This window comes from Tamandua tetradactyla, chromosome 20 (genome assembly GCF_023851605.1).
Source record: "Tamandua tetradactyla isolate mTamTet1 chromosome 20, mTamTet1.pri, whole genome shotgun sequence".
Lineage (NCBI taxonomy): Eukaryota > Metazoa > Chordata > Mammalia > Pilosa > Myrmecophagidae > Tamandua > Tamandua tetradactyla.
In genome coordinates, this window is record NC_135346.1 from 26,607,571 (window position 1) to 26,632,469 (window position 24,899).

The window sequence follows — 24,899 nt, forward strand, 5'->3', positions numbered from 1 at the left end:
ATGGACTGCATAATAAAGTGACCTCTGAGGTGGATGAAACTGTGATTAACAGTACGAATATAAAAATGCTCTTTCATGAACTTGAACAAATTGTACGTCACTATTACAAAGAGTTAATGATAGAGTGGTATATGGGGGAAATGCACCTATTGCAAATTATGGGCTATAGTTAACAGTAATAATTTAATATTCTTTCATCAAGATTAACAATTGTACCACATAAATGCTAAGGGTCACTGATGGGCAAGGGGAATAAGGGGGTTGGGATAGCTTTGCTTTATGTTTTCATTTCATTTTGAGTAATAAAAATGTTGTAAAATCAATTGTGATGAATGCACAACTGTGTGATGATACTGTAAACCACTGATTATGTATTTTGGATGGATTGTATGGTGTGTGAATATATCTCAATAAAAACTGCAAAAAGAAAAGTCTGTTAATAATCCTTAGCCTGAATAAATAGCATAAAGTACACTTTCATGCTAATCTGAAAGTGTCTGGAAAATACCAAAATTTGTTAAAAAAAAAAAAATACAGTATGAAATAAACCATTTCCCTTAGAGGCCCCAAAGAAAGAAAAAATTTTTTATTAAGTCCAAAAATCAAAGATGACTTGAGTATAATTATGATTACAGGCATAATTTGACAGTAAGAAATGAAATCTATTTAGGTCCAGTCTGAGGTTCTCATAGCCATTCTGTCATCATAATCAGAGCAACATATCTCCAGAATTCAGGGCAAACCTCTGGATTACATAAATTTAATGAACCAAGTAGATAATTGTATCGCCAATATCTGCCTGTAGCCCATTTTCAGTGAGATGAATTTTCTTGTTTATGAGGTCCACGTGGAAAACAGCATGCTCAGAAATGGGGGTCTTTTCAGTGTATTCTTTTCCCAGGATAGGGACTCGCCGAGGTCCCAACAGTGGATCATCATATCTCATCAGTTTCACTTTGGAAAGGTCTACAGCAAAAGACATTATCAGTATGAGCACTTAATTGCAGTCACTGACTCAAACACATGACTGAATCTGATAACACATTTTGAACATTTTGGTTGTTATATCTAAACAAAAATATTTTCACAAGATTATTAAATAGGACCCAATTATTTAGCAAAGCTAAAATCTAACAAATCTTCATTACCTGTCAGCCTTTACCCAGATCAAAGATTATCAGAGATTCTGCATAATAATGACATCTCCTGGAATCATGAATCAAAACAGAGGAAGGATAGAGCATATTTTTGAGCATTACGGTACATGAGCTCTCAAATCAGTTTTTATATGCTTCAATTAACCATTTTTCTAAAAATCAAAAAAATCTAAAACTTATTATTCTTTCCTGTCTTACATTTTGGAATACATTAAATCTGCAAGAGTCGTAGCTTTTCTTGGAAGATAATTTGGGAGGCAGAATTACTATTCTAACAAACAGTATTAACAGTTCTTTTTTTGCTTAAAAGATGAAAATGTTTGTATTAAGTTGACGAGAGACAAGGAGTGAAGTGAGAGAGTGAAAAGGAAAAGAGCATATAGAACTGAGCTTTTGGATAAACTCTAATTCTATCCTGCTTGAGATTTTCCTGAGCTGCTCTTGTACAAGCTGATAAGATGGCTCCTAGCAAAGTAAGCCCGTGTCCCTTGAACAAATTTATGATCTATCGATCCTGTCAGCAACTGAGCCCTGAAGAAATTTATTTATTTCAGCAATTCTAAGACTCCCAACATCAAATGGTTTTATTTTATTTGGTGGAAAAAACTCATAAATGACTACAAATGCTGCTTGTGGGTTTAAATCTCATTCTAAAGTGTAGCAAGGCTATAGTTTAAAGCGATCCACAAAAATATAAAATATTTTCTGAAATAATCCCACCCCTTTCTAAGAAAGACCACTGGGTGATCTGAGAACGACTCTTTCTCACGTTGCCATGAGAGTATAAAACTTAGCACAAGCCATAAAAGGACACATTAATATAGCGGGCAGCATCTTATTCTCTTTGGGAAATAAAGACCAAAAGACTGCAAGTATAGAGTAGGGATCTTGGGACTTAGAAAGCAATTACCAGCAACTACCACCAAGGCAAACCCTGCCTGAAAGTCTCTGGAGAGCCTCTGTAGAGACTATATGCTGTATTCCCAAATATAACACAAGCCCTGACAATTAAAATAGGAAAGAAGCAGATGTTGCTTTAATGATAGCCATGATTTTACTTTGGGGGAAGAATACAATTCTTCTTCACATCTATTGCAATTCAACTCGTACATCAGCTATACCAAATATTTTATGGAAGCAGTGACAAGTCCTGCCCAGCAGATTTTATGTACAAGGTCTTTTACTGCAGATTGACCTCTGCCTTTCTCTCTCTGAAACAGACCTCCGTCACCATTCCAAGCAATTCTGAATGAAACTTACTTCAAAGAAACCTTAATAATCAAGCTTCTAAGTGATGAAACATTTGCTTTGATGTTTTGCTATGTAGTTCATTACCACCAATAAATTCTTGGGGGTTTGTAGTGATTTTACTATCTTGTCTTATCCCAGACCTCTCTTATCGCTGAAAATGTTGAAATTTAAGTCTGCAACTACACAAGATTTAAGGCTCTTAGAGAAAAGATGAGAGTGATTGAAAGTCCCCAGGGATTGATGATGTGAAATGGTGCCTTTCCCCTCCAAGTCATACTGAGCATCAAATAGTTGCTCAGTAGCCTTTGTGGAGTGCAATGACGGTTTTAGTCCAGTTCCTCCTAGACCTAAATCATGATCACTCTTAAAACAATTGGCACTAATTGGACAACTTGCTAGCTGCTGCAGCAGAGAGACATAACTGTGCTATTGAATTTAATTCCTTTCCCAACTCGTATTCTCAGTATACTCAAGCCCCCTTAGACATCAAAGCATCCCAAGAATTTTTGGAAAAGTCTTAAGGTTAGATCTCTTCTATAGACAGTTAAAGCACATCAATCTCAAATCCTCATTAACATTTCTATTTTCTAAAATTCATAGCAGTTACTAGCACCAAACTTAAAGTACTTTATGAAACTATTATTCACAGCTAGTAAGACAAAGGAGATAAGAATTACACCAGAGGCTTGGTAAGAAATGCCAAAGATATAAAAAAATACATGTGAATATAATTCTAAAGAACCTAGTCAGGGCTGAGTACGATTAAATACGGAAGGCAGGCTTAACATTATATAACACAACTTTCAATTCATGAATGATTCTTTCATGCGCCACAAGCTCACAATACTTCTATGTAGTGGGCCACGCAAACATTTTTTTTTAAAAGCCATCTTATTGCTCTTCATGGCTAAGAATTCTTACTGTTACAAAATCTTCTCATTACTGAAGCTTGTTTGCAATATAAAGTATGTAAACGGCAAGTCACAAACTGGCTTCCTATATATGCATATTTCCAAATTTTCAAGTAATGCTTCTTGTGGCCTGTAAATTCTAACAGCAATACCATCATTATATAGCACCTGTTTTACTGATGGGAACATGATTAATATCTACAAACTAGAAAAACCTTAACACTAAAATGTAATATGTAATGCCATGTCCTCCTCACAATATGCCCTATCCCAACATGCTTACGTACATATATAATTGTCAAGGCCCCATCCAAACAATTCTTTCTCTACATATTCATCACTGATCACTACAGCTGGAAATAATCTCACTTTCCTCTGTGCTATGCATTTATATGTAGCTTTCTTATTGTACTCAGAAGTTTCTCCTTAAATTATGATTACATGCTTCATTAGCTTATTCCCCTATGCCTTCACCGATGCAGCCTCCTAATGAACCAAGTTCTGTGGACTCCACACAGTCCCAAGTACATACATGGGAGTCTCTATATACACAGTTGTCTCTAATATACCTACATAGGACAGTCCCCAAAGTGTCCACAGAAGGAATAAATAGGTGGACAAATGACTTCAAGAGAACAAAAAATGCAGACAGAAGGAATTCCAAAGGACTATTTCAATTCTTATTAATGGAATATTGTTACATTGAATATCATTCTATAAATTAGGTCACAGTCTGGAATTTGTAAATCTTTTTAGAAAACTTCTGTACTAATGAAATGTGGCCGAATTAAATGTTGATTGCCCCATCCAAAAAAAGAGACAATGAAAAATAAAGACTCTCAAAATTAATTTGTCTTCATAATTCGGAAGAAAAATAATTCAGAGACATACTAACTTTCTTCACACCCTGATCAACCTATGACCTAGCTGAGTGGTGACAAAAAAGCAGCCACAAATTATTATATTAAATCTAATTATAGACGATCTAGACTTAGATCTAGAAATTAAGATTATTTAAAAAAAAAGATGTTAAGAGTATATCCATATTTTACTTGGAGGCACATTGTTTAGAATAAAGAATGTGAGCGTTGGTGTAAAATAGACATGAGTTTGAATTACAGCTCCAGGATTTACTAGCTGGATGGTGCAAGCTACTTAGCCTTTATGAGCCTCCATTTCATCATCTGTAAGAATGTGGATGAATAAAATCTCTACATCAGAGAGTTGTAAAGGATTAAATGACTAATACATGGCAGACACTCAATAAGTTTTATTGTTTCTCTTTCTTCTCCAGGAATAGACCTAGCTGGGCAGGTTTGTTTGAAATATTATGGCTATGTTCCTTAATTCTGAAGACATCCAAAAGACAGAAAATGCTCATTACAATTTCAGAGCTAGGTGGAGCCTTGAAAACTATGTAATCCAATGTTCTCATTTTGCTTAAAAAAAAATCAGTTTACAGCTTACGTGACATGCCAAAGTTACCAAGCTACCTACCTAGTCAGAGTCCCCAAAAGAATACAAGTTTCCTAATTCTGAGCCCAATACTCTTTCTACAATATTACACAGCTGTCCCTAAGCAAGCCAGTCATTTTTCTTTCTCCCCTTTGCTTAGAATTCATCATGAGCATTTCAGGGAAACGATTTACCTTTGATTTCTCGGTCCATTTTCATTAAACGTCTGATTATGGAATCACGGTTATCTCCTTGTCTGATTTCAATTTTGGTTGAGAAGTGGCCATTGGATGGCTGGGGGTTTACTAGGGAAACTGACACACCAGGCTAGGAGAAAAAAACAGAAAATGATTGCTACAGGAAATTAAACTTGAATAGTATCGAGGGAGGGGGAATCTGTGCTACATTTTTAATGTCCAATGAAAGACAAATTCCATTTGTCTTTCTAATTCTAGAATTCTAAAATGACTAAGAAATACTAGAATATGGAAGAAAAGATTTTTAAGCTCATGCTTACCACCAAATGCATAGGTAAAAATGACTACAATTCCATAACCGATACTGACCGTATATAATAATTACTATTTCTCTTCTACAACTATTCATTTATTTACTGAATTTCTACTATGTACCAGGAATTGTATGAAGCATTTTATAGACATCATTTCTACATCCTGACAGAGAGTTCTTTTGGACCCCTTTTCACAGATGAGAAGCTGAAAACCAGAAAAATTAAGAAATTTACCAAAGATCACACAGCTAATAAGTAACAGGGCTAGGATTAAACCTAGGGCTGTAACATACTACTTACTTTACAGAAGCTATATAGTCAAGGACTTTGCTAGCTATTTAAGTGGGAAAAGTCAACTGTGTCTTGTGACTTAACATACACAGCTTAGTGGAAAACAGGAAAGTGTCTTGAAATAAATAAATTTGTGTGGGGAACATTATTTCATATGTCAATCTCCATGGCCCAAATGATTGCACTTTTAAAAAACCACCAAACCTTAATAAGTATTTGATTAGGGAATAAGAACATCCATTCACAACAAGATAAATTCAGGATGATGTCTCCATGAGTCTTCATTCTTTCAAAACAGGATTTCTCTGTTTGCTGGTTTTTCAATTAAATATTATTAAAAGATCAGACTATATCCAAGTCCTCTGCTTAGTAAGAAAAGTAGGACATTTTATGAACACTCACAATTGCAGTCTACTAGACTTTGCCAAACACTGCTATTCTGAGCTTGTTCTCTGACAATAAATGAATAAAAAATCCAACAACTTCAAATCCCATTTCTATTTACCAATAATAGCCCCCCCCTGAAAAAGAAAAGAAAAAGAAAGCACTTCCAGGATGATCTAAGATGATACATCAATCTGGTATATAACAGAAACTAAAAAGTCTTGAATCAAACCAAGACTCATCTGAAGTTTTTACTATTTAAAAGTCTTACATTTCAATTTCCACTGATTTTTCTTCAATAAAAACATTTTTTAAAAATCACTGTTTCATTTTTTAAACTCTCAAATAACATCTGATGCCATCCATAATAGGAGACTTCAAGTCTAGCTCAATTTTTTTAAATATGTGACCCAGGGTAAACCAATCACTTAACTTCTCTGGACTTCACTTCCTTCAATCTTTAAAACAATGGATTTAAATGTAATGACCTCTAAGGTCTCTTCTAATTCAAGAATGCGATGAATCAGGGAGATTTCTTCAACCTACTTCTGTTCTAAAAACATTAACTGGCTTCCCAGGACAGCAGTCTTCCCTGACTTTATCTTCTGCTTCAGATGCAAACTTGACTTCTATGTGCTCTAGCTAAATGGTGGGGAAAAAAACAGAAGTCATTAGTTTCACTTAATATGACTGAAATTAATCATCACCTCGTTTCACCAAAGAGCAAAACTAGGTTTTCCATTTAACATGAAATGCACTGTGCAATTTCATTATTTTCATATAAACCTTAAATGAAATCTGTAATCAATTAAACACTTATCTTAGATCCATTTCACAGTATCATCATTTATATAGATATGTTTACCATTTCCTATAATGAAACCTGGCATCTATCTGCAGTATAAAAGAAAATGAAAGTCTGCATAAAAACTTCCACTAATCAAATGGAAGAAATGCAGCACTTAAAAATATAACGATCACTTTTTTAGTTTAAAAGTCTGCTTTATCTGATTCAGCATTATTGCATATGACTGAAAATAAAATGATTCTAATATAAGGGGTGTCCCAATTTTCTCAGTGACTTATGAGAATATATATGAACATTTAGAGATATATATAAAACAGAAGTCTAATAATATTTAATTTATTAATTTCTTTTTCAACATTTAAAAATCACATTACATAAAGTGCTAAGTTAAAAATAACACTCTTCTATTCTCAATTTTCATGAAACAATTTCATTCAAACTCTAAACCTACATTTTTAAATTTAGCGCTTTCATTATCACTAGAACCACTTTTTGGGTTTTCTAACACAGTTTTGTAGAGCAAATGACCTTTCCTACTGCCTAAGATGTCGAAGGTAACATTTTTAGAATCTTATGTATGAAGTTGTGACTAGGGCAGGTAGATGGAATGGGATGGGGAAAAACTCACAGATATGTGAAGCAACTGATACTGTTCCAATACTGTGAAACAGATCTAATGTTCCAGTTCTAGTACTGAGAAGTGGATTCATAATACTGGGAATAAAATTTTCTAAAAGACATGGACCAATGATAGTATACCATGAATATTAGCCCAATTCTCTGAATCTGAGGTCCAAAGGGGAAAAATAAAGTAATTCAGAGTATCCCATATTTGAGGGACTTTAAAAACATTTGAATAGAAGGACTATCCTCACTTTTGTTAGGATAATTTTTAGGGAAAATCTAGGAATACAAAGTTAGTCTTTTAGGTACAGGATAACTGATAAATGAACAGATCATATTTCTCTCTGCAATTTCTATATCCACCCCATTCTTTTTCTATCTGAAAGTATATTTGGCTTACATTTTTGGCAAGGTACTAAAAATAGAAGATGATGTTTATTAAAAGATGTATTCTACAACAAAGGAGCTGGATTATGGCTGACTATAATTGACTAATTATCATAACTTCTTGCCCTTCTTACCTCAAGGGAATTGGTTAGATAGACTATATTTTCCATAAGCACTGCCTGTTCATCAAATTCCAACTGCAAATCCAGAACATGGGGCCCCATCTTCTCCAGATTTTCCTAATAGCCAAAATGGTTTTGAAAAACAAAATCACATTAAGAATATGTGGAAAAGAATATATTTCCTCTGAAACAATCATTCTTTCTCAATTGATAAAATCTCCAAAGTTGAACAGTTAAAGGAAAGGCCTTGAATTCATGGTCTCTCTTATCAATGTTTGCTTGTTAATGAAATTACTAGCTCATCATAATTATCATTTAAAGTATGATAAGATTAGTGCATCACTAAAAAGACTAGAAAGCACAACGTTTACAGATTTATAAAATATTATGGTTTTACCATTGTTTATTTAAACTGACAATATACAAACCCCAAATTTTTACTTTGACAAATAAAAAAAAATGTGAAAATATCTCTTTAGGAAATAACAACAAATATATATATGCTTTCATATAGACACACAATATAACAATATTCTCTGAGATACCACCTTTATAAAGTTATTTCAGAGAATTCTGAATTAATAATGAAGCAAAAAACTCCAGTAGATATTTCTGCATAGTTTATTAGATAAAGTCATAAAATCTGGGCATTCAGATAATTTTATGGTATATAAAAAACTATTTCTTATTTTTAACTTTCTTGATCATGTAATAAAATATTTGCCACTCAGGATGTAACGTCAGAGATTCATATGTACAGATACAGCTAACTGCCCAGAACATGATACACTTGCATGAAAGAAACTCATCATTAAACCTTGCATTCATTGTTTTAGTTTACCATGCAAGTTCTGTTTCTTTTCTCATGAAAAAGTACTAGAAACCATTTTCTTTTTCCCAAATTTATTAATCACTTTCAAACTTTATAAAATCATTAACTTAACTGGCAAATCATCAATATTCTAATGTTACTGAAAAAAGATTGGTACACAGTCTGACACTCATTCTTCAAATTTAAATGAAGAGTCCAGCTCTTGAGTCTAATATATGTACATATATACTTTTCAAATCAGTTTCACTGGATTCTCTTAAAATATATTAATCAAAATCAATTGCCTTTGTAACCACAAATGGGGATATTTTGTTGAATCTACATGTTGACAATGATCTGGCATTTTGATCAATGGCACTAGCTGAGTGGGACACAGTGAAATATGAGCATCCCAGCAGACATATTTTAACTTGATGGTGTAGGTCAACCCAGGATTCAAAATCATTTCTGAGGGTGGAGCAAGATGGTGGCATAGTGAGGTGTGGAATTTACTTCATCCTCCAGAGCAGCTAGTAAATAGCCAGGAATAGTACAGAACAACTGCTGGGGGAACATTAGTGACTGGACACACAGCTTACACCAGTCTGGACCAGAGGAATGGCTGAGATCCCACACAGAATCTATGTCCCCATGCTGTGGAGGCCAATGCCCCACTCCCACGGGCACGGCAGGCTGGTTCCCCAAGGGGAAATTAGTAGCAAGGGCTTAGCTCAACCATGCTCCAATTGGGGAATTAGTTTAAAAATTCTGACTACTGAAAACAGGCCCTAGCACAGATAAATTTGGAATAAACATTAAGGAACTAGGCATTTTTGCCCCTGCAGAGACAGAGTGCGGCTGACGAAAAAACCAAAAAAACAAAAATCAGATGCTTTCTGAGTCAGAGAGCACAAAATATTGGAAAAGGGCTGGACCCCAAGAAAAGGAGGTACATAGAGCCTATAGATACACAGACCCACTTACCAACTCAAGCTTTCGACTGGCAAATGTGAGGGCGGAGGTCTAGCTCTGAAAAGGCTTTTTTGCTTTTTATTTTTTACTTAACAGCTCATTGGATAAAACTAAAAAATCAGGCTCCAGCACTGCCCCAGGCTAGAGCAGAACTAAGAGATGTCTGAGAGACAAAAGTAACTAGTCAGGTGAAAGTCTTCTGTCTCAATCACGCCCCTGGCAGGGAAAAGTCTGGTGAAATTAAAAGTACCACATCACTTTAAGCTGGTGGGAAGCTGCAGACAGCCAAGTGCCACATGCTGGGCAGGATAGGAAAAGTACAGAGTCTAGTGGCTTCATAGGAAAGTCTAACAACCTACTGGGTCTCACCTTCAAGGGAAACTGATGCTGTCTACTCTCTCCTCCTGAGACACGGGCCTGTCTGGTCTGGAAAAAACTGACTGGGGTCAATAATATCTGAGGAGACACTTCTCAAAAAAAAAAGGCTAAGGGTCCATATAGAAACAGGAAACAAGAACTGAAAAACGCTGATCAGCTAAACAGAATCTATGCTACAGATATAGAATAAGCTGAACTGAACATCAAAGAACAGATAGAGCACAAAACCATCCAGCAAGAGAAGTCTAGGTAAAGAGTGGAAGCAAATCTTCCGAATAAACTAATCAAGAAAATCAAATGCCTAGACACCAACAAAAAATAATGAGTCATACTAGGAAAATTGAAGGGATGGCCCCAGTCAAAAGAACAAACCAACACTTCAAATGAAATGCAGGAGTTGAAGCAACTAGGTCAGGATGTTCGAACAGACCTGCAAAATCTCATCAAATGTCATATCAACAAGTTGAGGAAGGATATAAAGAAGACATTGGGCGAATATAAAGTAAGAAGTCGAAAGTCTGAAAAAGCAAATTGCAGAACTTATGGGAATGAAAGGCACAATAGAAGAGATGAAAAAAGCAATGGAAACCTACAATAATAGATTTGAAAAGGAAGAAAGGATTAGCGAACTAGAGAACTAGACAATTGAAAACTGACATACAAAAGAAAATATAGGGAAATAAATGGAAAAATATGAGCAAAGTCACAAGCAACTGAATGACAACATGAAGCACAAGAATATATGTGCTGTGGGTGTCTCAAAAGGAAAAGAGAAGGGAAAAGGAGGAGAAAGAATAATGGAGGAAATAATCACTGAAATTCCCATCTCTTATGAAAGACAAATTTACAGATCTAAGAAGCGCAGTGTACCCTAAACAGAATAGATCCAAAAAGATATACTCCAAGACACTTACTAATCAGACTGTCAAATGTCAAAGACAAAGAGAATTTCGAAAACAGCAAAAGAAAAGCAATCCATCACATAAGGGAAGCTCAACAAGACTATGTGTAGATTTCTCAGGAGAAACCATTGAGGTGAGAAGGCAGTGGTATGATACATTTAAGATCCTGGAAGAGAAAAACTGCCAACCAATAATTCAATACCCAGCAGAACTGTCCTTCAAAAATGAGGGAGAGGGTGCACGGGTAGTTCAATGGTTAGAAGGCCCGCCTTTCACACAGGAGACCTGGGTTCGATTCCTGGACCATGTACCCACCCCCAAAAAAATGAGGGAGAGAAAACAAAACAAAACAAAAAATAAATACAAAGGAGGGGAAGATTAAAATATTTTCAGACAAACAATCATTGAGTGAATTTGTGACTAAAAGACTGCTCTACAAGAAATACTAAAGGGGACACTACAGGCAGATAGGAAAAGGCAGGAAAGAGAAGTCTGGAAGTAGAGTGCAGAAATGAAGACTATTAGTAAAGATAAAACAAAGAAAAAAATTTAAATATGACATAAAATTCAAAAGACAAAATGGTAGACGAAAGTACTGCCTTTACAGTAATAACATTGAATACGAATGGATTAAACTTCCCAATCAAAAGACAAAGACTGGCAGAATGGATTAAAAAACAGGACTCAACTATATGCTGTCTACAGGAGACTCACTTGAGACCCAAGACAAAAATAGGTTGAAAGTGAAAGGTCAGAAAAAATATTTCATTCACACAACAACCAGAAAATAGCAGGGGTAGCTATACAAATATCTGGTAAAGTAGACTTCAAATGTAAAACAATTAAAAGAGACAAAGAAGCAGTGCCTGCCCATGCAAAAAAAAAAAAAGAGAGAGAGAGAGACAAAGAAGGGCACTTTATATTAATAAAAGGAAGAATTCAGTAAGAAGACATAACAATAATATATATTTATTTACCAAGCCAGACTGCTCCAAATACATGATAAAAACACTGACAACACTGAAAGGAGAAGTAGACATCTCTACCAAAACAGTTCGAGAATTCAATTCTCCAGTCTCATCAACGGATAGAACATCTAGACAGAGGATCAATAAGGAAAGAGATATTTTGAATAATACAATAAATGAACTAGACTTAACAGACATCTACAGAGCATTATACCCCACAACAGCAGGAAACTCCTTTTTCCCAAGTGCTCATGAATCATTCTCAAAGATAGACTATATGCTGGGTCACAAAGCAAATCTCAATAAATTTAAAAAGACTGAAATTATGCAAAACACTTTCTTGAATCATAATGGAATGAAGTTGGCAATCAGTAACAGGCAGAGGGCCAGAAAATCAACAAACCTATGGAGGCTAAACAACACACTCTTAAAACAACCAGTGGGTCAAGGAAGAAATTACAAGAGAAATCAGTAAATATCTTGAGGCAAATGAAAATGAAAACACAACATATCAAAATTCATGGGATGCAGCAAAGGCAGTGCTGAGAGGGAGATTTACTGCCTTAAGTGCCTATATTAAAAAAGAAGAAAGAGCAAAAATCGAGGAATTACCTGCTCACTTGGAAAAACTAGAGAAAGAACAGCAAACTAACCTCAAAGCAAACAAAATGAAATTACAAATATCAGAGGAGAAATAAAATTGAGAATATGAAAACAATAGAGAAAGTCAACAAAACCAGAAGTTGGTTCTTTGAGAAAATCAATGGACCCTTAGCTAGGCTGACAAAAAAAAGAGAGAAGATGCAAATAAATAAAATCAGAAATAGAAGAAGGGACATTACCATTGACCCTGCAGAAATAAAGGAGATAATGAGAGGATCCTATCGGCAATGATATGCTAATAAACCAGACAACATAGATGAAACGGACAACTTTCTAGAAAGGCATGAACAATAAACACTGACTCCCAAGAAGAAACAGATGACCTCAACAAATCAATCACAAGTAAAGAGATTGAATCAGTCATCAAGAACCTCCCCAAAAAAGAAAAATCCAGGACCAGAGGGCTTCACATGTGAATTCTACCAAGCATTCAAGAAAGAATTAGTACCAATCCTGCTCAAAGTCTTAAAAAAATTGAAGAGGAGGGAAAACTATCAAATTCATTCTACGAAACCAACACTATGATCCTAATACCAAAAACAGACAAAAGTACAAAAGAAAAGAAAATTACAGACCAATCTCTTTAATGAATATAGATGCAAAAATCCTCAAGAAAATACTTGCAAACTGAATCCAGCAGCACTTCAAAAGAATTATATACCATGACCAAGTGGGATTTATTCCAGGTATGCAAGGCTGGTTTAACACAAGAAAATCAATAAATGTAATACACCATATCAATAAGTCAAAGCGGAAAAATCACAAGATCATCTCAATTGATGCAGAAAAGGCATTTGACAAAATTCAACATCCTTTCTTGATGAAAACACTTCAAAGCATAGGAATAGAAGGGAACTTCCTCAACATGATAAAAGGAATATATGAAAAACCCACAAGTAACAGCCTCCTCAATGGGGAAAGACTGAAAGCTTTCCCCCTAAAATGAGGAATAAGAAAAGGATGCTCACTGTCACCATTGTTATTCAACATTGTGCTGGAAGTTCTAGCCAGAGCAATTAGGCAAGAAAAAGAAATAAAAGGCATCCAAATTGGAAAGGAAGACATAAAACTTTCACTGTTTACAGATGACATGATACTATACATTGAAAATTCCAAAAAATCTACAGCAAAGCTACTAAACCTAATGAATGAGTACAGCAGAGTGGCAGGGTACAAGATCAACACCCACAAATCAGTAGTGTTTTTATACACAAGTGATGAGCAACCTGAGAAGGAAATCAAGAAAAAACTTTCATTCGCAACAGCAATCAAAAGAATAACATATTTAGGAATAAATTTAACTGAGGATACAAAAGACTTGTACACAGAAAATTACAAGAAATCCCTTAAAGAAATCATGGGAGACCTAAATAAATGGAGGGGCACACCACATTCATGAATTAAAAGGCTTAAATATTAGAAGACTAAAACAATTCTACCCAAATTGATTTATAGATTCAATGCAATACCAATTAAAATGCCAATTTACTTTGCAGAAACAGAAAAACCACTAAGCAAATTCATCTGGAAGGGCAGGGTGCCCCAAATAGCTAAAAGAATCGTGAGAAAGAAAAATGAAGTGGGAGGTTTCACACTACCTGACTTTAAAGCATATTATGAAGTTACAGTGTCAAAACAACATAGTACTGGTATAAAGATATACTAACCAATGGAACTGAATAGTGTTCAGAAATAGACCCTCTCCTCTATGGATGACTGATCTCTGATAAGGCAGTCAAGCCAACCCACCTGGGGACAGAGCAGCCTCTTCAATAATGGTGCTGTGAGAACTGGATAGCCATATGCAAAATAATGGGAAAGGATCCATATCTCACACCTTATACAAAAATTAATAAGGCGGTCAGGCCAACCCACCTGGGCCAGAGCAGCCTCTTCAATAAATGATGTTTGGGGAACTGGATATCCAAATGCAAAAGAATGAAAGAGGATCCGTATCTCATACTTATACAAAAATTAACTCAAAAGCAATCCAAGACCTAAACATTAGAGTTAAGACCATAAAACTTTAGAAGAAAATGTAGAGAAATATCTTATAAACCTTGTAATAGGAAGTGGTTTCCTAGATGTTACACCCAAAGAATGAGCCTTGAAAAAAGAAATAGATAAATAGTATCTCCTCAAAATTAAACACTTTAGTGCATCAAAGAAGTTTGTCAGGAAAGTAAAAAGGCAGCTTACACAATGGCAGACAATATTTGGAAACCACTTATCAGATAAGGGTCTAGTATCCAGAATATATAAAGATATTCTTCAACTCAACAACAAAAATCAAACAACCCAATTAAAAAATGGGCAAAGGACGTGAACAGACACTTTTCAGAAGAGGAACTACAAATGGCTAAAAGGCACATGAAAAGATGCTCAACTTCACTAAGCTATTAGGGAAATGCAAATCAAAACCACAATGAATAGAGGAAGAATGCTCGCCTTCCATGCGGGAGACCTGGGTTCGATTCCCAGACCATGCACCCAAAAAAGAAAAAGAAACTATAAGATATTGTCTCATACCCACTAGAATGGCCATTATCAAAAAAAAAAAAAAAAAAAAAAACAGAAAATGACAAGTGCTGGAGAGGATGTGGAGAAAGACACACTTATCCACTGCTGGAGGGAATGTAACATGGTACAACTGCTCTGGAAGATAGTTTGGTGGTTCCTCAGGAAGCTAAGTAGGGAATTGCCATATGATCCAGCAAACCCATTACTAGATACATATTCAGAGGAACTGAAGGCAAGGACACAAACAGACATTTGCATACCGATGTTTACTGCAGCTTTATACATGATTGTCAAGAGATGGACAGCCCAAATGTTCATCAACAAACGAGTGGCTAAACAAGCTGTGGTGTATATACATAGAATGGAATACTATGCAGCTATAAGACAGAATAAAGTCATGAAGCATGTAACAATGTGGATGAACCCTGAGGACATTATCTGACTGAAATTAGCCAAAAACAAAGGGACAAATACTGTATGGTCTCAGTAATATAAACTAATATTAATGAGTGAACTTTGAAAGTTAAAGTTAAGAACGCAGGTTATTGGTAGATACAAAGAAGGTAAAGATTGGGTATTTGATGCTAAAGGAATACAAACAGGACTGATTGTAAAAATTCAAAAATGGATAGCACAATACTACCTGATGGTAGCACAATAATACAAGTTCACCAAACGAAGCTGAATGTGAGAATGGTTGAAGGAGAAGGGCTGGGGGCACGTATGAAACCAGAAGGAAAGACAGAGGTTAAAGACTGAGACAGCATAACTTAGGAATGCCTAAAGTAGACAATGATGGTGAATAAAGTACAAACATAAAAACGTTTTTGCATGAGAGAGAACAAATTAATGTCAACATTGCAAGGGGCTGAAAACGGAGGAAAAGATAGTCAATGCAAGCTAGGATCTATAGTCGGCAATAACATTGTAATATGCTTCCAGTGAATTTAACAAAGGCATAATACCAAAACTAAATGTCAAGAAGCAGGGGGCATGAGGGAGGTGTATGGTTCTATATGGAAGAAAAGGAAATGTCTTCACAGAGATTATGGTGATGAAGACATGTCTATTTACTTAAGTTGGATTATATGATATGCAAATAAAATTGTTTAAAAATGGATTAAAAAAAAGAAATACCAAAAATCAGTTAAATATATATATGAAAAGACTAAGATTCTAACCCAGTGATTTTCAGTGAAGGGATGATTTTGCCCCTGAGACATTTTGCAATGTCTAAAGATATTTCTGGTTGTCACAATGGGGTTGAGTAAAAGGAGGATTCTATGGGCATCTAATCGGTAGAGGCCAGGGATGCTGCTAAACATCCTACAATGCACAAGACAGCTCCCTACCACAAGAATTATCCAGCCCGAAATATCAATAGGGTCACTGTTTAGCTTTACCTGTTAAACTAAATCTCTCTCTCTATTTATATATATGTAGAATCTTGGTTCCAGTAATAGGATCCAATAGAATATGTTGACATAAGCCAAAAGAATATTTACGGTTTGGCCATGGTGGCTCAGTGGCAGAATTCTCGCCTGCCATGCCAGAGACCTGGGTTTGATTCCCAGTGCCTACCCATGTAAAAAAAAAAAGAATGTATGTTTCCTCTCCAAATTGAAAAGAATGGACGGTAGAATAGGAAGGGGAATCATTTAACAAAGAATTCTAAACCACTTTTTCTTCCACATTACATATTTTCACATTCTCCACAATTTCAAAGGTAAACCGAAATTCTAACAGCTTGTTTCTCACATCCACTGATTGAAAAGTGCTATTAGAGTAAATGTTTTGTGGGAGAAGACTATGACCAAAGTTTTCTCCCTTCATTCTACCATTAGTATCTACACACTCATGTGCTCACAGCTACACAAATACCCACATCTTACCTTAATCATGGCAACAAATGGCATCACTTTCTTCATGTATTTCTTCAATTCTGGCAAACTACCTAGTTCACTAGCAATGACTTTATTATCAGGCAATTTTCCACTGTTAGCCTAAAAAGGGGGTAGAAGGGAGATATGGAAAATAAATATCTTTAAGATAATGCAGGATAGTAGGTGTGTCTGTAGGAAATCTGCTGGATGTAGAATGATGGCCTCTCACAGTATGTCAGAGAACAAAAGCGTGCAGCCCCTAGCAACACAATGAAGTGAAAGTTGAATGAAGAGTTAGGAGGAAGTCTTCTATTCATTCTAAAATCAAGGAGAAAAGGTGTTTTAATGCAAAGAAGAAAAATAGGTACACTGTGCTTAGTTTTTCCTTACAATAACGGCCCCTCCAGGGTTGCAACCTTATCTTACCTGGTAAGCAACTGAAGTCATCTTATGATGATCCTGCCTGTGTTCAAACTTATGAAAGCATTTTCTTAATCACATTCAAATGAAAAAATTACAGTTATCATGCAAGACTAACATAATGTCTACTTCTGAACATTCTTTCTCATAAACTTAGCACAAATATAGAGGGAAAATCCCTAGTTAGTAATCTGTTAAAAATAGTATCATTTCTTAAAAAAAAGTATCATTTCTACTACTGGAAAATAAATGCCTAAAACTGATAAAGACAGAATGTAGATTAGGGGTTATAAAGTACTGGGGGAAGGAAGGTAGGTATAGCATAAAGGATACAGACTTTCTATTTGGAGTGATGGAAAATGTTTTGGAAATAATAATATTATTAATAAAATTAATATTATTAATTAGTTATTTTGGATAATGGTTACAGCTGCTCAACATTGCTAATGCAATTAATGTCACTGAATCGTATGCTTAAAAATGGTTAAAATGACTAATTTTATGTAATATATATTTTACCACAATAAAATTGGTGGAAAAAAATGCCTGTATCATGTATCACTAATATGCATACAGCTCCAAATGTATTGGTTACATTTTATACATTCCTGCAAATATCAATTGTTCTCTTCAATAGAGTGAGAAATAAAGCAAGTGGCCATTTCAAAGTTTTGGGTTACTTATTTTCTCCTTATTATAAAAGCATATCATCAAGGCCAAGATTTAGGAATGAATCTAAATGAAAAGTAACATACAGTAAGATTTCAAACAATCTAGCTACTTTTAAGTCCAACCTTTATTAAATGCATGGGGAAAATATTTTTTCCACTTGTCAATGTGCTGTTTTCAAATACATATGGAAGAAAAGGAAGAGGGTGGAAAACATTCCTTTATCCTTATGGCACAAAAAGGTACCATATTCTACACGAGAAAACTCTTCTTGATAATAAGCTAACATATTTTTTTAACATTTTTTTTTACTTCATTTGGATGAAAACAAATAAAAATTTAAAAGGAAGCTAATCCCTTCAAATAATACCAAAAGATAATTTTGTTTTGAAACTATATACTATCTAAACAATGAATACTAAGCAAGAATATAAGTTCTAAAAGAACTGAGGTGATGCATTTCTTAACACCTGGGACATTACATACTATATTTGGTTCTTCCACTGCTTCCTTGGAAATGCTGGTATGAATAGGAAAACAATGAGACACAGTTTCATTTTTCGGCCCACCAAAGTAGATTTTACTCTTTTACTTACCATAATTCAAAACCTACAAGCAGATTCTAAAGGCTTCCTGCCATTTCTATGAAACACAATCAGAGGAGAAGGTAATTCTCCATAAAAATGTTCATAAGAAATACAAAAATACTCATTCTTTTCTTTCCATCAAATTTAATAAATGTATAAGCAGTTTACTGAGTTTTCTTAAAGAATCCTGTGAACTATGAAAAATACTGAGGCAAAAATCCAACAATAGTCTGTAATATCAAAGCTAAGGATTCTTCCTTTATGTCATCACTTTACATTTTGGCCATCATCTCCATGTTGTCTCTCTCTCTTTCTTAAGTGGACTTTAATGGTCTGTGTTAGCCTAATAACCCGGGTTTTAAAAAAGTCAAAATTCCACAGTATACTTTATTTCCACATTTTGAATGTGGAAAGGAAGAAAACCTAAAACTATATAAATATTGAGTTTCTTTTTTAATAGAACTATCATATTCAATAGCTACTGAGCTGACAAAGCCAAAAACATCTCTGAGCTCTCCATTTCTATAGGTAATTATCCAACTGAACAAAATTTTCTTTCAATGTACTCAACAAATAAGCTTCAATTTTTTCAAACCCCAAAAAGTTAAGATTTCATGAATCATGGTATTCAAGTCACAACAAATTCAAAAGGCAAACTAAACTAAGTCCTTTAGTTTCACAATTTTAACCACATATACTTAAAAGCCCCACATCTTTTAATTACATACAACTATATCCAGTTTATTTTTGTATGCAAGTTTCAGAAATGATTTTTTAAAAATCAGCATAAGTTTAAGAGCCACCAAGAATAACAAAAGAAGCTTTCTGTCTAGAGAAAATTAAATAAAGTTGACTGTCTTTCTTTCCCCAGCCAAAATCAACATCCTAAAAACAAATAAATAACCATGGGTGATAGAACACAGCGATGGGGAGAAAAGTCTATTAAGAGCATCACCTCAAAGTGGTTGCGTAGAACTGATAAAGTGGTATGCTGCCAAGGTGGATAGTTCTTTGCCACATAAATGGTGCAATGAGAAGGCTTCTGTGGTGGCTGCTTATCAGTCTTCTACAGGATAGAAGAAAAGGAACATTAATCACTTTCATGTAAAGCAAACATGAATAGAACCTTTTCCCAATATATACCACTACTACCTTAAACATTAAAAGATACACATGCAGCAGAACTGCATTAGCAGTGACGATGGCAATATACATTTTAATGAAAGTGGTCTTAATTTTTATGACTATTCAAATGTTATTTGACCTATAACTTTTAAGGAATGACTTAAAAAAGAAAAAAACTTCACCTTTCCTTTAGCTGGCATCAAATAGTTCTTGAGTCGTAATCTAAGGTCATGTGCTACTTCCATGAGATACTGTGAGGAACGTATCAAGGCTTCATCCACTGGACCTGCCACAGGCCATGACGCATTCATAATTGAGTGAGGCTTTAAAAAAATAAATAAATTCAGTGAGATTAGACAACACAACTATTTTGTGATTCTTGATTACAGTTTCATACCAAGAGTACCATCTGTAATTGTGTGCTCAAAGTTCAAACCCGACTACACATCAACACACTACCACAGTCCCTGATCTAATGTTCCCTAGAATTCAAGCTGTGAAGTCTGACTCCACATTCTTAATTGGCATCCATTTGTACAAGCATATTAATACCCACACACATATGCTCACTTTCAAAGAAAATTATGTAATGCTAATCTGCCTAAATTTAATCATTATATAAATAATGCATACTCTCAGGTTTGATCCTATTAATACATACAGTAATGAAAGTATGGTTATTTGGTATATACATCATGAGAACATTTTTTGTATTGTTCATACACTGAAAAAGTACAAAAGAACCTGGCTAATACGGTTGAAAAGGAGTAATTCAAACCAGTCAGTATATCTATAAGCCTTGGAAAGATAACTGAACCGAATTTATCTTCACAGTAGAATGTCAATATAATATCCTTGAATAAATAGCTTTATATATACCAGAAGTTTTACAAAAAATAATATTTATGTAAATATACACTTTTATCTTTGTTTATAAGCAGCTCATGACAATTATTTATATATTCCTCTACATTTTAATCTTTTTAACAACCAGTTGAAGAACATTATTTGTTATATATGTATAATATATTCAAACACATTACTTTTCTAACAGATGGAAATTAGATGATGAACAAAGTGCAAATAATCACTTTTTAAAAATATATCCATTGTGTGTATATAAAGGCATATGGACAACGTATGTGCCTAAACAGGAGGTAGCTTCAGTTTAACCTGTTGTAATAATTACGAAGGTGAATCCAGTATTAAGTCCTGAAATATTCAATTTTGGTCTTTTGTTCTTAAGTAACAACATCCCTATAACATTTATTTAATGAGGCCAAAATTAAAATTGTCCATAGCATCTTGAATACATAAAGATACCTTGCCCAGGAGTGTCCAGATGTGCTCACACAAATGTGGACAGAATGGAGCCAAGAGAAGTGTCTGAACTTCAATAAAACGAAACACAAGTTCTCTGTGCATCCCTTCTATGGCCAATTCACGGTACTTATCTTTAGCAGCCTAAAATAAAAAAAGGAAATTATTTGCCATTTCTTTCAGTGATCTTCTTTAAAGTATATATAAAAAAAAAAAAAAAAAAAAAACCCAGTATCTTTGTTTTAATGCATTTTCAAGCTTTTAATCTTTTAAAATTCCATAGAGAATTACTGTAAAGTTTTACTTTATTTTAACAACTTCCAAGTAAAGGTATATCAATCTTTGTCAAAAGAATATTACAGTTTTATATTAATGATTCTCCACAAAAAGAAAAGAAAAAGGCTATTTTGTAACATACAAGCTGAACAATTTTAACTGGGTAATAAGGGCTAGTGCTGAGAGGCATACCAGAAAGACAATAAAAATAAAAAAAACACTATAAATACAACACATTGCTATGCTCAGCACTTATCCTTATTTAACCACATCTCTGTAAACCAAGTTACATAAATCCCAATGTGATATTTTACAAAACCAACTGAGTAAAGCTACGTTTATTTTTACTTTAAGCACTTTAGAAGTGCCAAATTTGAGGAAATACTGACACCTTGTGGAAAACCTTATAAAATGTTTGCTTTAAAACCTAATCACAATTAGTCAAGAAACTAAAATTTTACCTATATTTTTATCAACTTAAAAATGTATTCTTAGAAAGTGTGAATGATTTTAAAGGATTCTTCATATTAAATGACTCAAAAGAAAAAGTACCAAGAAAACTTCTTAAAAAATTACCAGGCAGGATCTTTAGTCTCCTCTTCAGATGAGTAATTATGTTTATAGCAAAAAGAAAAGGTGGGGGGAGGGGCGCAGGAAGTACATCAGGTTCACACTAATATGGTTTAGAGCTACCAAAAGATAAGCCTACCTGAAATTCAAAAAAACCTGTTTTCAAAGCTTCTTTAAACATCATCTTTTCATAGTTTTGATCTGTTTTTATAATTCCTGCATTCATTTCACTATTAAAGAAAGGAAAAAAAGATTACTGAATTTAAAGACACCAAAAGCTGCTGCCTATAATAATAACTAGTAAGATGAGAACAATGCCTCATTTTCAAGAAACATGGCTACTGGAACACAGCTCTACGGTTTCAGGTACTTTCCTCTAGGCTCTCTAATTAATACACCAATAAACTCAAAAGGAGGTATCCATATAATGCGTAAGAACAACTTCCAGGACAACCTCTCTACTGTTTGAAATCTCTCAGCCACTGTCACTTTATTTTGTTTCATTTCTCTCTTCTCCCTTTTGGTCAAGAAAGTTATCTCAATCCCTTGATGTCAAGACCAAGCTCATCCTTGGATTTCTGTCCCACACTGCCAGGGAATTTTACACCCCTGGGAGTCATGTCCCATGTAGAGGTGGGGAGGGCAGTGAGTTCGCTTGTGGGGTCGGCTGAGAGAGGCCACATCTGAGCAACAAAAGAGGTTCTCTGCGGGTGATTCTTAGAACTAATTTTAGGTAGGCTTAGCCTATCCTTTGCAGGGATAAGTTTCATAGGGGCAAACCCCAAGACTGAGGGCTCAGCCTAGTGATTTGTTGTCCCCACTGCTTGCCAGAGTATCAGGAATTCTTGAAATGGGGAAGTTGAATTTTCCCCCCTTTATCCCTACTCCCCCAAGGGGACTTTGCAAATACTTCTTTGTTCACTGTTCAAATCACTCTGGGATTTACTGGGGTATCACAATAACCTGGATAAACCAACAAAATCTGATGCCCTATTCATAGCTCCATGTACTTATGGTATTCAATTAAACTGTCCATATAAGTCAAATTAGGAAATGCAGTAGTCAAAATATAAATTTTGCACCAAATAAACATTTCTTGCTTTAGTCTCACACAGAAGTTGAAGTTTTAAAACATGAATAGGTATTTTCAATACCCTGAAATACTGACATTCCTCTGCTCTTCCTCATGCAAAAACATTTTTTAATTTGTACATTTAGTCATTATCATTATACACTCTAGGCATTACTAGATTATACCACCTCAATCTTTACTAAATTTCCTTCTGGTTTGATACGTGCCCCCAGTACTTCTCCCTCTATCATTCTCACATTCAGCTTTGCTCAATGAACTAACAACATTGTATTACAGTTAGGTAGTATTGTACTATACATTTCTGAATTTTTATAATCAATCCTGTTGCCCAATCTGTATCCCTTTAGCACCAATTACCCAAACACTACCCTATTTCTATCTCCTAATAACCTAAGTTTTTAACTGAAATTCTCCAAGTTCCTTCATTAATGTTAGTTCATATCAGTGAGGCCATACAGCATTTGTCCTTTTGTTTCTGGCTAATTTCACTCAGCATAATGTCTTCAAGGTCCATTCATGTTAAACACCATACTCTTTCCATGGCTTGTACATGCTTTCTTCTCTCCCTGATAAAATCCTGTTATTTTTCAAGAAACTGAGAAGTCTCTCTGCAGCATATTAATATCTTATAATTAGGTGAGTATTTGTCTCTCCAGCTAGATAATAAGGATTATATTTTTGTAAGAGTAGTGTTTAGGATGGTTCATGATACAAAGTACACTTCTTTTTTTCTTTTAAACTACTTTTCCTTTCATCATTCCGTCCTACTCTAATTGAAGACAGCAGAGTAAAATGGTCACAAGAATGCAAGAATGGGGTTTGGAGAGAAACAGAAGAAAGTTTGTATTTCAATTACTAGCTTTGAGCCTTTAATAAAATACTTAATTTTTCTAAGCCTCAGTCTCTTTATAAAATAGAGATAATATTTTTTATCATAGAAGACAGACATGACACTAAAATCAGATAATGGATGCAAAGAACTTAAATACAGTGTCTAGCACAAGTAAGCCTTCAATGAACAGAAGCTATTATGCTCACCTAAGTTATTTTGGTGGGGTGGTGGGTGAGGGGTATAAAATTTAAAAATACACCAGGACTAAACAATTCTAAAGTATAAGTGGTTGGGGTCCATACATTACCTGGCAAAAACTCTATCATTGAAAGTGTTGGCAGGACCACTTCTTAAGCTGTCCCAGTTGGCAACCATTTCTTTCACCCATTCCACCCAGGTGTACAGACGGAGAATACCTGCATCTGCCATGGTTTCCACAAAGTTAGCATCTTCAACAGTGTCACCAGCATCAGCCAGAGCCAAGCGCATTCCTGGAAGAAAAAAAATCAATCAAAGTAAAAATGTGGTAAGTGAACATTAACTATGTGTCTAACTGGGGATATTATAAAGCTTAGATATAAATTAAGAAATAACAAATGATTTAAAGGACTGCCCTGGATCAACAGAAAAAACAAAATTAGCAAAAGTAGGATCCCTGTTATTAAAATATTTGAACCATCTGTACTGATTTGCACACACCCTTCAAAATGTGTTTCTTCTCAGCCATATTGAGGTAATAAACTGCAGTGATCGTTTTTATTTTTTTAATGTTTATAATTTTTTTTATTGTGAAGAATAACATATACATAAAATAATAAATTTCAAAGCACACCACAACAATTAGATATAGAATAGAGTTCAGAGTTTGGTATGGGTTATAGTTTAACAATTTTAGGTTTTTCATTCTGGCTATTCTAAGACATGATGCAGTGATCTTTAATGTGGCAGAAGAAGAAAATGATAAATTGGTGAAAGATACACACTTGTTTGTGGTTTCCCTATCAATGTT

The 24,899-nt window shown here is 34.6% G+C and overlaps 1 protein-coding gene across 2 annotated transcripts in view; it reads right to left on the reverse strand.

Moving 5' to 3' along the window:
- Positions 1–571: 571 nt before the first annotated feature.
- The window catches only part of LARS1 (leucyl-tRNA synthetase 1), a 132,996-nt gene continuing 108,668 nt past the window's right edge, over positions 572–24,899 (reverse strand). For both annotated transcript variants that reach the window (XM_077137316.1, XM_077137315.1), the window contains 10 exons: positions 24,198–24,381; positions 22,105–22,195; positions 21,123–21,263; positions 19,982–20,122; positions 19,630–19,740; positions 17,008–17,118; positions 7,914–8,018; positions 6,507–6,602; positions 4,969–5,101; positions 572–966 (listed from right to left, as the gene is read on the reverse strand). In XM_077137316.1, the coding sequence (XP_076993431.1) occupies positions 761–966; positions 4,969–5,101; positions 6,507–6,602; positions 7,914–8,018; positions 17,008–17,118; positions 19,630–19,740; positions 19,982–20,122; positions 21,123–21,263; positions 22,105–22,195; positions 24,198–24,381 (1,319 nt within the window). In that variant the 3' untranslated portion in view covers positions 572–760. The remainder of the gene's footprint in view (positions 967–4,968; positions 5,102–6,506; positions 6,603–7,913; positions 8,019–17,007; positions 17,119–19,629; positions 19,741–19,981; positions 20,123–21,122; positions 21,264–22,104; positions 22,196–24,197; positions 24,382–24,899) is intronic.